The sequence below is a fragment of the Bos javanicus genome, chromosome 5 (genome assembly GCF_032452875.1).
Source record: "Bos javanicus breed banteng chromosome 5, ARS-OSU_banteng_1.0, whole genome shotgun sequence".
In the NCBI taxonomy this organism is placed as follows: domain Eukaryota; kingdom Metazoa; phylum Chordata; class Mammalia; order Artiodactyla; family Bovidae; genus Bos; species Bos javanicus.
Window position 1 is genome coordinate 95,768,523 of NC_083872.1, and position 14,434 is coordinate 95,782,956.

The 14,434-nt window shown below is 42.7% G+C and overlaps 1 protein-coding gene across 4 annotated transcripts in view; it reads left to right on the forward strand.

Annotated features, from left to right (window-relative positions):
• Window positions 1–12,347: 12,347 nt before the first annotated feature.
• PLBD1 (phospholipase B domain containing 1) overlaps window positions 12,348–14,434 on the forward strand; it is an 89,322-nt gene continuing 87,235 nt past the window's right edge. The window contains exon 1 of one of the 4 annotated variants that reach the window (XM_061417786.1): window positions 12,348–12,679. In XM_061417786.1, the coding sequence (XP_061273770.1) occupies window positions 12,574–12,679 (106 nt within the window). In that variant the 5' untranslated portion in view covers window positions 12,348–12,573. The remainder of the gene's footprint in view (window positions 12,680–14,434) is intronic. The other 3 variants (XM_061417785.1, XM_061417787.1, XM_061417788.1) reach the window with 3 other exon arrangements.

Sequence of the window (14,434 nt, forward strand, 5' to 3'; positions counted from 1 at the left end):
AGGGGACAGCAGAGGATGAGATGGCAGGATGGCATCACCGACTCGATGGACATGAGTTTGAGTGAACTCCGGGAGTTGGTGATGGACAGGGAGGCCTGGCGCGCTCCAGTTCATGGGGTCGCAAGGAGTCGGACACGACTGAGCGACTGAACTGAACTGAAATGAACTTCATTACCTTCACTATAGTTTGGCCTCAGGTCAAACAACAGTGAGGGAACACAGCCCTGCATATCAACAGAAAATTGGATTAAAGATTTACTGAGCATGGCCCCACCCATCAGAATAAGACGGTTTCCCCCTCATCAGTATCTCCCATCAGGAAGCTTCCATAAGCTTCTTATCCTTATGCATCAGAGGACCAACAGAATGAAAACCAGTCACAGAAAACTAATCAAACTAATCACGTGGACCACAGCCTTGTCTAACTCAATGAAACTATGTGCCCTGTAGGGCCACCCAAGATAGACAGATCATGCTGGAGAGTTCTGACAGAATGTGGTCCACTGGAGAAGGGAATGGCAAACCACTTCAGTATTCTTGGCTTCAGAACCCCATGAACAGTATGAAAAGGCAAAAAGATAGGACACTGACAGAAGAACTCCCCAGGTCAGTAGGTGCCCAATATACTACTGGAGATCAGTGGAGAAATAGCTCCAGAAAGAATGAAGAGACAGATCCAAAGCAAAAACAACACCCAGTTGAGGATGTGACTGGTAGTGGAAGTAAAGTCTGATGCTGTAAAGAACAATATTGCATAGGAACCTGGAATGTTAGGTCCATGAATCAAGGCAAATTGGAAGTAGTCAGACAGGAGATGGCAAGAGTGAACATCAACATTTTAGGAATCAGTGAACTAAAATGGACTGGAATGGGTGCATTTAACCCATTATATCTACTAGTGTGGGCGAGAATCCCTTAGAAGAAATGGAGTAACCATCATAGTCAACAAAAAATCTGAAATGCAGTACTTGGATACAATCTCAGAAACAACAGAATGATCTCTGTTCATTTCCAAAGCAAACCATTGAATATCATGGTAATCCAAGTCTATGTCCCAACCAGTAATGCTGAAGAAGCTGAAGTTGAACAGTTCTATGAGGACCTACAAGACCTTCTAGAACTAGCACCCAAAAAAGATATCTTTTTCATTATAGGGGACTGGAATGCAAAAGTAGGAAGTCAAGAGATACCTGGAGCAACAGGCAAATTTGGCCTTGGAGAACAAAACAAAGCAGGCTAATAGAGTTTTGCTAAAAGAACACACTGGTCATAGCAAACACCCTGTTTCAACAACACAAGAGAAGGCTCTACACATGGACATCACCAGATGGTCAATTCTGAAATCAGATTGATTATCTTCTTTGCAGCCAAAGATGGAGAAGCTCTATACAGTCAGGAAAAACAAGACCGGGAGCTGACTGTGGCTCAGATCATGAACTCCTTATTGCCAAATGTAGACTTAAATTGAAGAAAGTAGGGAAAACCACTAGACCATTCAGGTATGACCTAAATCAAATCCCTTATGATTATACAGTGGAAGTGAGAAATAGATTCAAGGGATTGGATCTGACAGACAGAGTGCCTAAAGAACTACGGACGGAGGTTTGTAACATTGTACAGGAGGCAGGGATCAAGACCATCCCCAAGAAAAAGAAATTCAAAAAGGCAAAATGGTTGTCTGAGGAAGCCTTACAAAAAGCTGAGAAAAGATGAGAAGCTAAAGGCAAAGGAAAAAAGGAAAGATACACCCATTTGAATGCAAAGTTCCAAAGAAGAGCAAGGAGAGATAAGAAAGGCTTTCTCAGTGATCAATGCAAAGAAATACAGGAAAACAATAGAATGGGAAAGACTAGAGATCTCTTAAAAAAAATTAGAGATACCAAGGGAACATTTCATGCAAAGATGGGCTCGATAAAGGACAGAAATGGTATGGACCTAACAGAAGCAGAAGATATTAAGAAGAGGTGGCAAGAATACACAGAAGAACTATACAAAAAAGATCTTCATGACCCAGATAACCACGATGGTGTGATCACTCACCTAGAGCCAGACATCCTGGAATGTGAAGTCAAGTGGGCCTTAGGAAGCATCACTACAAGCAAAGCTAGTGGAGGTGATGAAATTCCAGTTGAGCTATTTCAAATCCTAAAAGATGAGGCTGTGAAAGTGCTGCACTCAATATGCCAGCAAATTTGGAAAACTCAGCAGTGGAAAACTCCAGCCACAGGACTGGAAAAGGTCAGTTTTCATTCCAATCCCAAAGAAAGCCAATGCCAAATAATGCTCAAACTACTGCAAAATTGCACTCATCTTACATGCTAGTAAAGTAATGCTCAAAATTCTCCAAGCCAGACTTCAACAGTATGTGAGTGGTGAACTTTCAGATGTTCAAGCTGGATTTAGAAAAGGCAGAGGAATCAGCAATCAAACTGCCAACATCCACTGGATCTTCGAAAAAGCACAAGAGTTCCAGAAAAACTTCTGCTTTATTGACTACTCCAAAGCCTTTGACTGTGTGGATCGTAACAAACCATGGAAAATTCTTCAAGAGATGGGAATACAAGACCACCTGACCTGCCTCCTGAGAAATCTGTATGCAAGTCAAAAAGTAACAGTTAGAAGGGGACCTGGAACAACAGACTGGCTTCTGATAGGAAAAGAAGTATGTCAAGACTGTATATTGTCACCCTGTTTGTTTAATTTATATGCAGAGTACATCACGCAAAATGCCAGGCTGGATGAAGCACAAGCTGGAATCAAGGTTGCGGGGAGAAATATCAATAATCTCAGATATGCAGATGACACCACCCTTATGGCAGAAAGAGAAGAAGAGCTAAAGAACCTCGTGATGAAAGTGAAAGAGGAGAGTGAAAAATTTGGCTAAAACTCAACATTCAGAAAACTAAGATCATGGCATCTGGTCCCATCACTTCATGGCAAATAGATGGGGAAATAATGGAAACAGTGAGAGACTTTATTTTTGGGGGCTCCAAAATCACTGGAGATGGTGAGTGCAGCCCTGAAATTAAAAGACGCTTGCTCTTTCCAAGAAAAGCTATGACCAACCTAGATAGCATATTAAAAAGCAGAGACATTACTTTGCCAACAAAAGTCTGTCTAGTCAAACCTGTGTATTTTCCAGTAGTCATGTATGGATGTGAGAGTTGGACTATAAAGAAAGCTGAGCACCAAAGAATTGATGCTTTTGAACTGTGTGTTGGAGAAGAGTCTTGAGAGTCCCTTGAACTGCAAGGAGATCAAACCAGTCCATCCTAAAGGAAATCAGTCCTAAATATTCATTGGAAGGACTGATGCTGCAGCTGAAACTCCAATACTTTGGCCACCTGATGTGAAGAACTGACTCATTGGAAAAGACCCTGGGATGATGCTGGGATACACTGAAGGCGGGAGAAGGGGATGACAGAGGATGAGACGGTTAGATGGCATCACATCACTGACTCAATGGACATGAGTCTGAGTAAGCTCCGGGAGCTAGTGATGGACAGGGAAGCCTGGCATGCTGCAGTCCATGGGGTCAAGACAAGAACTGACAAGAGTCAGACAGAACCAACGACTGAACCAAATATAAGAATATGCATGCAGCAAAACAAAATTGGCTATAATACAATTGGTGATTGATTCCCTTCCTCCTCCTAGTCACCATTTTCATTTCAGTGGCTCAGACAGTACAGAACTGGCCTGCCAATTCAGGAGACACAGGTTTGATCCCTGCGTCGGGAAGATCCCCTGGAGCTGGGCATGGCAACCCACTCCAATATTCTTGCCTAGAGAATCCCCATGGGCAGAGGAATTTGGCAGGCTTTGGTCTGTAGGGTCACAAAAGAACTGGACATGACTTAGAGGCCAAACAATAGCAAAACCTTGCAAAAGGGTGCCCGTGATGTTAAACTAATTTGGGAGGGCTTCCCTGGTGGCTCAGATAGTAAAACATCTGCCTGCAATTCAGGAGATCCAGGTTTGATCCTTCGGTCAGGAAGACACCCCTCTTCCTCCGCTGGAGAAGGGAATGGCAACCCACTCCAGTATTCTTACCTGGAGAATCCCATGGACAGAGGAGCCTGGCGGACTACAGTCCATAAGGTTACAAAGATCAGACGCAACTGAGTGACTAACACTTTCACTTTCATTCATAGCATTATCATAGGGTTTTTCCATACATATGCACTTTATCTTTACCAGTGTCAGTGCAGTTTGGCCCCCTTGCAGTTTTTACTTGTGGAAGCCATGTTTCTTCTCTCTACTCCATGGCCCATGTGTCACCCGGCATCAGAACAATGCTCTAATGGCTCCAAGTCTCACAAACTCCCTGAAATCTGTTCCTTCTGCATGAAGCCCCTTTCTCTTCAAGCTTCGAAACCAAGTTAACAAGGCAGGCAAATTATGAAAGAGGCACCATGCTTTTCTCTCCACCCACTCATCTTTCTCCCCAGCTATTCTACTTTCCCCCAGGTACTCAACACAAACCTACTTCTCCAGTTTCCTTCCTCAGTACAACTCAATTCAGGTAGATGGATACATGTGGACAAATGCATTCATCAGACATGTTCAAACATGAATCCTAGTTTTGCTTAGCCAAGACCCCACACCACTAGGTGTAATGAATAAGATTGATCATTCCTTAGAAGAACAATAAGAGGTTGGGCTTCATAACTGCTAACCGATTGCCCCTGACTAATTTGTTTTTCATAGCCAGTTTAAAAAAACAAAACAAAACAAGACACATTTTTGAAGAGGAGTTGCCAGGATGTAGAAAAATCATTGCTCAATTTATTTGGCAATGAAAAGATCCATTATGGGTTTGTTTTTTTTTTAAAGGCAACTTGACTTCTGTTAGGTAATTCTTGTTGACACAGCGTTTCGATCAAATTGCTTGGTAGGGAGAGATGAGCAGAAAAGCACTTACAAGCTATCAACCACAGCAGGGACTCAATCCACACTGCACTGTGGAAAATGCAACCTGAGAAATCCACCTTGTGTCAGTGGGCAAGAAGGGGAAGAGGGAAAAAACACAGTCTTGCTAATGGAAGCCCAGAAGGGCAAGCTGCCACCTTCCTAGCAGAATTCACTGGAGAATACAGAACCCCTTTGATTCCTGAATGTGGGGTCCTGAAGTTACTAAACCACGTAAAAGCTTCTCTAAATTTTTACATTATAACTTCCCTATTTTTCTTAATTTTGACTTGTCATCCAGTCTGTTGAACTGTATCAAAGTAATTCTTTCAAAAATGATTCATGCAAGTTCTATTTTCTGAGTCCTTGAACACTGGTTACCTTAACACATGAACTAAAATTAACTCAATATAAAATTTCATGGCCACAACCTTTTCTCTCAACAAAGGCTGTAGAAGATTTTTGAATGGCGAAGTTGCTCTGCCTTTTTTTTTCTTTTCTACTACTTTGTAGGTAACATTTTCCATTTTCCCTTCACTGGAACAATCACAGTTCTTGATTTTTTTTTTTTTTTCCTCTTCTTATATACCATTCAAAACCTGTTTTCTTAATAGTTGATAGGCAGTTACCCCTAGGGAGAGACTTACCTTTATTAAGTGAAGACTTTGATAAGTTTATAAGGTAAAGTTTTAACCTCTAGGACCAGGGCCCCATAGATTGATGAGTTCAGGCTTGAGAGCTTCTGTGTTTAAGAGAAGTCATCTGCTGGTTGCTGAAAGGGCACGGGGAGGAGATGCCTGGACTTAGGTATTAGTGGCACCATGGAAAGGGAGACTCTGGAGATGTAAACCAATTAGAAAATCAATGGACAAATACTCATTAAAAACTACCCCTTAGAAAAGAAGTTTGCTGAGAGGATTATTGTGGGAGTTCTTTGGTCATATTTATTTTACTTGTGTCCATACATGCATTTGGGCTTCCCTGGTGCCTCAAAGAACCTCCTGCCAATGCAAGAGACGTGGGTTCCATCTCTGGGCTGGGAGGATCCCCTGGAGATGGAAATGGCAACCCACTCCAGTATTCTTGCCTGGAGAATCCCATTGACAGAGGAGCCTGGAGGGCTACAGTCCATTGGGTTGCAAAAAGAGTCAGACAAGACTTAGCGACTAAACTACATGCATTTATTTTTAGCAAACCATTTGAAAGTAAGTTGCAAACATCATGACACTTGACCATAGCCTGTATTGGCTAAAAACTAGGACCTCCTTTTGCATACACAGAATGCAATTTTCATGCCCAATAAATGTTTAAATGTACAATGCCATTTCATATGTAGTCCTTATTTATTTAAATTTTTCCAAATATTCTCCCCTAAAATGTCTTTTGTAGATATCCCCCCATCATACACATATACCCACTCAAGATCCAATTAAAGCTTACACATTATTAATATTAATATTTTGGGTCGTCACGTCGCCTTAACTGCCTTTAACCTGGAAGAGTACTTCTTCATGCTTTTTCTAGAGCAATGGGTTTTTGAGGGGTGGGGAAGGGGATATCTATTAAGTAACTGACATTTTAAAAAATAATATAGGCCAGTTGTCTTGCAGAATGTCCCACAATGTGGATTTGGCAGATTCAGGAATGGCTGTATGATTTGTGATGCCCCACATGATGAAAATACAAGACTGTCTGTTCAGAAATTAGTAAGAATTTCAGGACAAGTGACAGCAGGGCGTTAAACCAAATGTGGGTCCCTTCTAAGGATGATGATGATGATGATGTGTGTGTGTGTATATATATATCTTTTTTTTGCAGGAAAGATTGCTGAAACTTTTATTTTTTATTTTGCTTAGAGCAAGTTAGAGATTGTAAGATTATAAACTGGTAACTTACTATAGTGTTCATTTATAATTTATATTTAGAACACATCTTACTATTTTTAACAAAAAAAATTTTTTTACTGTTATAAACTGGTTAGATTTAAATTATTTTTCTATAACCTGAAAGAAGATCTGGGACATTTAATACAGAAATATTTTGCATCTGTAGTCCAGATGCAATAAAAGTCACAAAACATAAAACCTACTATTGTAACCCTATATAACTGTCTGGTTCAGTGGCACTAAGTACATCCACATTGCTGTGCATCTCTCACCATCGAGGATGGGGGATATTTCACCACACAGGTCATGTGCCCGTGGAGCTGGCCCCAGCCAGATATGATCCCCATGATGTGATTTAGGCAAAGATGTAAGTGATGCTGTGCACCTCCCATCACATCATATCAGGAAAAGCACTCAGCTCAGGAAAGTTTTCCTGATTGTGTTTTGATCAGTGCTTCTGTTTGATTTTATTTGATCTTAATTTTCAGTAAGAATATCATTCTTAGGTTGGACTGTAGACTCTTTTGTGTCTCTCACCTTTACCTTCCTTTTCATTTCTATCTTTCTCCTCTATTTTTTGGAGGGCCTCATCAATTTTTCCATCAAATTCCTGACTCCATTTTCAACGGTGTCAGTTTCTGCTCTTCATTCATAGCTTTCAGTGGAAAGTCAATAATACAATGAAATTTTTTGTTTTCTATCAACCCTCTCCTATTCTATCCATCTCCCATTTCATCTCATGCCTTTTCTTCTCAACCTGTTTTTCTTTATAAATTTCCTTCTCTTGATAGAGACAGCCTATCTTCTCATATCCTATAGAAGATGCTAATATTATTTTCCTAAAATTTCTTTGGGTTCCTAAAATTGATAGTTTTTAGAAATTTGAGCTTTCAGGATGATGTTCCTTTTCCCTCATATGGCAATATTTCTAAAAGACTCCATGTTGTCCTGGTTCTTTTTTCTGATTACTCATCTTTACATTGAAAGTGCTAGCAGACAATGTGTTTCTCAACAGAGAGAGTATTCAAATTTCTCTTGGCAATGCTCCCTAGTATTCCTTTCTCAGACTGCAGTTTTCTGGAAGATTGATATGCACAGTTGAGAACACAATTCTCTGTATCCAGGGGATGTTCATCTAGTTTACTCAGCTAGACTGAAATAAGATCTTTTCCTAGTAACATTTTCCTGGGTTTTGACCCTGGGTTTCATTTACATGTTAATTTCTATCCACTTTCCAAGAATTCATTGCCTAAGACTTGTATTCTTGTTGTCTTCATTTAAAAATATCAATGGCAACTAGACCAACCAAATCTTGATCAAATACTTTTCATTTATTCACTGTTACACACGGTTTAGGCTTAAATCCTTTTTTATAATCTGAAAGGAGATCTGGGACATTTAATACAGAAATATCTTGCATCTGTAGTCAAGATTAAACAGAACTAAAAAAGGGTTGCATTTTGTTAACTGTTTTTACTTGGCCTTGGTATTTCTGTCTGTAGAAAGAAGAGAAAATACTAAGATAATTAAGAGTGGGGGAAGGAAAGTAAATAGAGAAATTGGTGGCATCTACTCCAGTACGTCGGACACCTGATGCGAAGAACTGACTCACTAGAAAAGACCATGATGCTGGGAAAGATTGCAGGCTGGAGGAGGGGGAGACAGCAGAGAATGAGATGGTTGGATGGCATCACCAACTCGATGAAGATGAGTTTGAGCAGTCTTTGGGAGTTGGTGATGAACAGGGAAGCCTGGTGTGCTGCAGTCCATGGGGTCGCAAAGAGTCAGACACGACTATGCGACTGAACTGACTCCAGGAGATAGCCACTGAATTTAGAAAAGAAATAGAAAAAGAAAAATTATGAAAAAAGAACCCCAGGCAAAAAAATTACATCTCTTAAACAATGAAGAAAATGTGCTTGGCCTCAAGGGTGTTCAGTCTTTTTTTCAGCCTCTTTGGAAAGTAAAGATGGGGACCAAGATGCCTATCAGCTGGGTAAAAAGTTTATAGTTATCTGTAGAGAAAGATAATGATACTAAATCACCTACTCTATCCCATCTACTCTACTCTACTAAGCATCTACTCTAATCAGTATTCAACTTGTATAGCAACTTCTCTTTTAAACTCTGCTTCATTTACTTCAGTCAACCCATGCCTGATTCACATCTCACCCTTATACTGTGGTCCTAAAGCTAAGATGTGCTAGTGGCCTTACAATTGCTGACCAATGGCAGCTCCTCTTTTATGTAACCAATTTACAAAACACCTGCAGTCTGGAAATTACAATGGATGGTAGCTTATATAAAGTCCGAGCAAGTGAGTAGAAGAGAGGATAGGGATATAGTACAGTTGTTCAGTTGCTATGTCATGGCTGACTCTTTGGGACCCCATGGACTGTAGCACACTAGACTCCCCTGTCCTTAAGTATCTCCCAGAGTTTTGTCAAATTCATGTCCATTGAGTCGGTGATGCTCAGTACAGAACTGTGCTATAGGTGAGCAAAACAAGCTGCACGGGCATTAAGCTTGAGCCCAGGAATGTCCATCTTTTCTTTGGTTCTGTAGCAGTCTGAACTCAATAATCTGATCTCAAAGTACCAAATGGTAAGTTCAACTACCAAAACAACCTGCACAAAAATGAATGTAGGAAAAGAATAAATAAATACAAGAAAAATTAACTACAGAAGTAAATATACATAAGGAAGTTGAATATTACCCTACACATTTAGTAAAACTTAGTAAATTTTCCAGTAGTAGATTAAATACAAAAAGCTAAGACTTGTTTCTCAAGGAAGGAGGAGACAAAAGTAATGAAAAAACCAAAGAGTAAAGCTTGTGACTTTTTGAGGTCTTGTGTAGATACAAACCATAATATTCAAAGTCATTCCAATGTCAGATGTGTGCATTTGAGAGAGAAAAATATTCAACAGTTGATTAAAAGGCACAGATTGAAATAAAGTGGTGTGAAAAATATTCAAGAACAATAAATTGGAATAAGAATACATAATAAGGTATATAGTAGATAATAAATGTTTAAAAGATAATAATGTATAAGAATGTATAATAACTCTTATACAAACATCTACAAAGTTTGAAGAGCTGATAAGAGAAAGACTCAGTGGGTTGGTGCAAGGGCCAGCACCACCCTTCCTCTAGGAGATGAGTCGCCTATTTGATGGGTGGGGCGGGATGTGGGAGCATTTGGCAATAGAAACTCCAAATAGGTCTAGAGTTACCAGAGCAGAGGAGGCTGTGTTTAAACTTCTCAGAATGTAGCTCATGAATTTGCAAGGAGTTATGTGCCTTACAATGACATGTGAATTGCAGATAAGCAGTGATAGAGGGCACTGTTTGGGGAGGCTGACTAACACCCCCCAAGTCAGAGGATCTTTGTGTCCCTACTCCACACGCCCACGCTACCTCCCCACTCTCCACCTCACCACATCCCCCACCCCCACCCACACACACACACATAGAGGGATCAGAGGGGTCTGAGAATGAGCCAGAGGATCCAGTAGAATCCAAGTCTGGATGGAGAGGTTGACCAGAGTGCCAGAGACAGCCAGCTTCCTTCCCCAAAAATGTACATTTTCTTTCCATGTCACCATGAGAGGTGACATCTGAGCCAGAGGCTGCATTTCCCAGTCTCCTTAGCATCCAGGTATGGCAATATGTCTAGTTACTGTTGATGGAATGTGAGTGGAAGTGAATAAGAAGTAAGAGGCTGTCCCATATTCTTGGGTGATGGTTCCTGTATCCAGTTTGACAACCACAGTGAATTCACAAGGGCTACCTAGAATATGGGCTTCCCTGGTGGCTCAGATGGTAAAGAACCTGCCTGCAATGTAGGAGACCTAGGATATGCTAAATATTCACAGGAAATAATAGTATCAGTGGAAGATACCACAATGAACTAAAGGGAACATTTGAGATATTATAAATCTTTGAGGAAAACATAGTACCATCTAGGACACTGAGTAAATTACTACTTATAAATTGTTTGATCCTAACTAATTAATAAAAGAAACTGTTAGATATTTCTTTTGCCCTGCAAGATTCTCAGGGCACTATGAACCAAGAAAGATGGGGACATCTGTCTTAGGGAATGGTGGAACCACAAAAGAAAGGATACTGGATTCTAAATTCCCACATGAAAGAAAGCCACCAACCAATAAAGAACTCCCACATTAGACTGGTATATGAGTCAGGAATACATTTCAGTTGCATTAACCATTGAACTTTGGGAGTTTGTCATTACCTAACTAATATGCAGAGCATGTAGGAATCCAGATGTGAGGCCAAGAGCCTCAGATGTCAACAGTGGATTCCTTCCACTGCTGTACCACAACGAGGACCAGAAGAGATGAACTACATCTCACTGGAAGCCACCAAGCCAAAAAGATGACTCACAGAGTAGATGCCCTCTACCCAGTCAATGCATAAGCTCCCTGAAACAAAAATGAACCTTAAGTAAAGGGGCAAAGAATATGGAGGAGGTGAAGAATGCTTAGAATTTAGCCCAAATGAGATTGAGTAACAAATTTGTCATGCTAAAATTTTTGCCATCGGTGCATAAGTGTTTAAATGCTGTTAATTACACCTTTTGGAAAGAAACAGGCTTACTTGATGTGTTTAACAATTTGCATAGAGATCTGATGTAATTGTTTTATATCTTTCCTAGCAAGACAAATGTGTTTTGCCCTCTAGGGAAGGTGCCTCTTTCCCTCCCTTCCCATCTCCTCTCAACAACTACGGTAAGCTCAGAAGAAAGATGGAGAAGGCGGTGCCTTGGTCCCCAGGTGGATGCAATCATAGGTAAGCAGGGCTCTGTTACACACTGATGGCAACTTCCGGTACCTGTTTATTTATAGGGCTTTGTCGCTCCTTGCCTGCTGTAGACCGTGGTCTTAATGGTCTTTATAACACCTGTACGGGACACACAAGGTGGGCTCAACAGAGGTCTTATTGGATGAATAAAATGCCTTTTGCCTACTTCACAATGTCACCTAGGGCACCCTCTGCCACCTTCACAATGTCCCCCAAGGCACGGTGTTGCCTACTTCACAATGTCACTTTCAACAGACCCCGCACAGAAATGGGGACTTCACAGGAGTTTTCTGGGATATCACTGGTTTCAGTCCCATCTAATCTGAATCACTCGCCAGTGGTGGTTCCAGCCAATGAAGTTTTGAAAAACAAACGATCCGAAGTCCTGAGCGGCAGCAAATGGATTTAGGTTAAACAGCGGGGATGGAGAGGGGCACTAAACCCTGAGTTGTAAGCACTTGGGAAGCCCTCTCCGAAAGCGCGAGGAATCGGAGCTGCGTGTAGGCAGGGGTATGCATTTCTACACTGCTCAGGACGCCCCCTCTCCGCTGCTGCAAACCAGTGGCCGGCCCTGGAGGCCAGCGGTGTGGACATGAACTGATCTGTCCCAGCCCTGGGTCGCCAGACCGCTCGACGGAGTGCGGAGAAAGCAGCAAGTAGGTCCCAGGAGTGCAGGAAGGGAACAGGCCCGGCCCGGCTCACGGGGCGCTAGAGGGTCAGAAAGGACCCGCCCTTCCCAGACGGGCCCAGCAGGGCGAAGGTTGTCCTCAAGACCACGTGAGGTTTCCTCGCCCCTAAAAAGCCCCAAACAGGCCGGGCTTATGAGAGAGGAAAGTTAAGAAGGACGCCCGAACCTCCGCGTCCAGGCGCCCCGCTGCCGGCCCTAGAACCTCTCTGCCTGCAGCTGCCTGGTCCTGCCAAGCGGAGCGGAGATCGCGGCCGCCGAGCAATGTCCCGCCACAGCCAGGATGAGCGCCTCGGGCTGCCCCAGCCGCCGGCCCGGCTACCGCTGCTCCTGCTGCTTCTGGCCGCCGCGGTGCCTCTGAGCCAGGCAGGTGAGCCGCGCGCCCAGTGTGCCGCCCCGGCCGGGGGCGCCGGGAGGGACCCTTGGAAGCCTGCGCTCTCCCCTCTGCTCGCGTGCCGCTCCGTGCGCTCCAATCCACTCAAGCTGACTTCCCGCGGGTGTCCGTCTGTTTTCTGGGTGGAAGCCAGCTTCTGCCAGGGGGAACGGCCCGGGTTGTTCCAGCCCTGCTGGCCCTCGGGGGTGGCCCCTGACGAGGACTTGGGGGTGTGTTTCTCCGAACTTAGAAAGTGCTGGCCGGAATTCTTGGCAGACAAATAGGTTCTCTCCGGCACGGCTCTTGGCTTTGCTGATTCTTGACTGATCCTAAAAGAGTCAGCCAAAGGACATCTAAATATATTTATTCTCATCATAGAGTGTGATCCAGGTTGCCACTTTTTTTTTTTTTTTTAATTGACAATGGCTTTGGTTTAAAGTGTTGTGAAGAGCAACCTGGTATTGTTAGCTTGAAATGTGCTAGGCAGTATACCCAAGGATTTATGTTCTTTCATATACTGCTCACTGCAGTCCTAAATGGGCTTCCCCGGTGGCATAGTGGTAAAACAGAATCCGCCTGCCAATGCAGAAAACGCAGGAGGCGTGGATTTGATCCCTGGGTGAGGAAGATCCCCTGGAGAAAGAAACCCACTCCAGTTTTCTTGCCTGGGAAATCCCATGGAAAGAGGAGCCTGGCAGGCTACAGTCCATGGGGTGGCAAAGAGTTTGACACGACTTAGCCACTAAACAACAACAATAACACGATCCTAAATAGGTTTATTATCCCTATTCTACAGATGAGAAAGTTTGAGACTGAGCAAGTTTAATGATTTGCATAAAGATACACAGCAAATGGAGGCAGAGCTGAAATGCAAAACGGCATGTACTTGGCTACTCCCCTCTTAATAAAACAGGTTTTAAACAAGGTTTTATCCCTACAGGTATTGACACTGAACTGTACCCTTTGCTTCAAAAGTAAAAGGAGTGGGTGTGTTTGTGTGTGTGTTGGGGTTGGGGGGGAGGTCTGGGTTTTGTCTGTTTCACTCCCAATGAGTAAAACTAAGATTAAGTTAAAAAAAAAAACCAAAACCTGAAAAACTTCAAAAGTAACGTGTAAGAAACAATTTATTTAAAACGAGAGAGGATTCATTTTATTTCCTAATCCCCTTTCTATGCTGACCTTGCGCAAGACTAGGGTGGGGTTCAGCAGGGCTATCCCTTCCTAAAAGCGCCTTATGGGTTCTTGTTCTACTGTCTTCCATCAACCAGTATGTGCAGTTACCAGATTTCAAAGCCTTAGCTTTCGCAATGTGCCCACTTATCACTCTTAAATTTTTCCAGTCTCTGAAGCTGCCTCAGCTTCTGAGCTCAGAAGTGATCACTCCCCGGCTCCTGATCCGTGATTTGCTTGCACATTCTGGAGGTGGTGGTGTCGATGCCGCCTTGTGGTGGCGCACTGAAACTGCTCATTTTTGGACACACCTGGGACAGGCTGGGGAGTGCCCCGGAAACGGAAATGGCGGTAGTGTCTGGAAGGATGGCAGAAACTTTTCTCCCTTTCCTGGTCTCCTTTTAGATTATTGGGATTGTTTTAAATGTCCCGGTAGATGGAATGGGCAGCCTAAAGAATGAGGTGGAGACATTGTTTTTCTGAAGATGGGGCACTGTTTATTTAGGAAAATATCACCCTGCAAGAAATTGCTTCTTAAACTGAGTCCCCGATTCTGGCCTCAGTCTATTATAGACTTCAAAC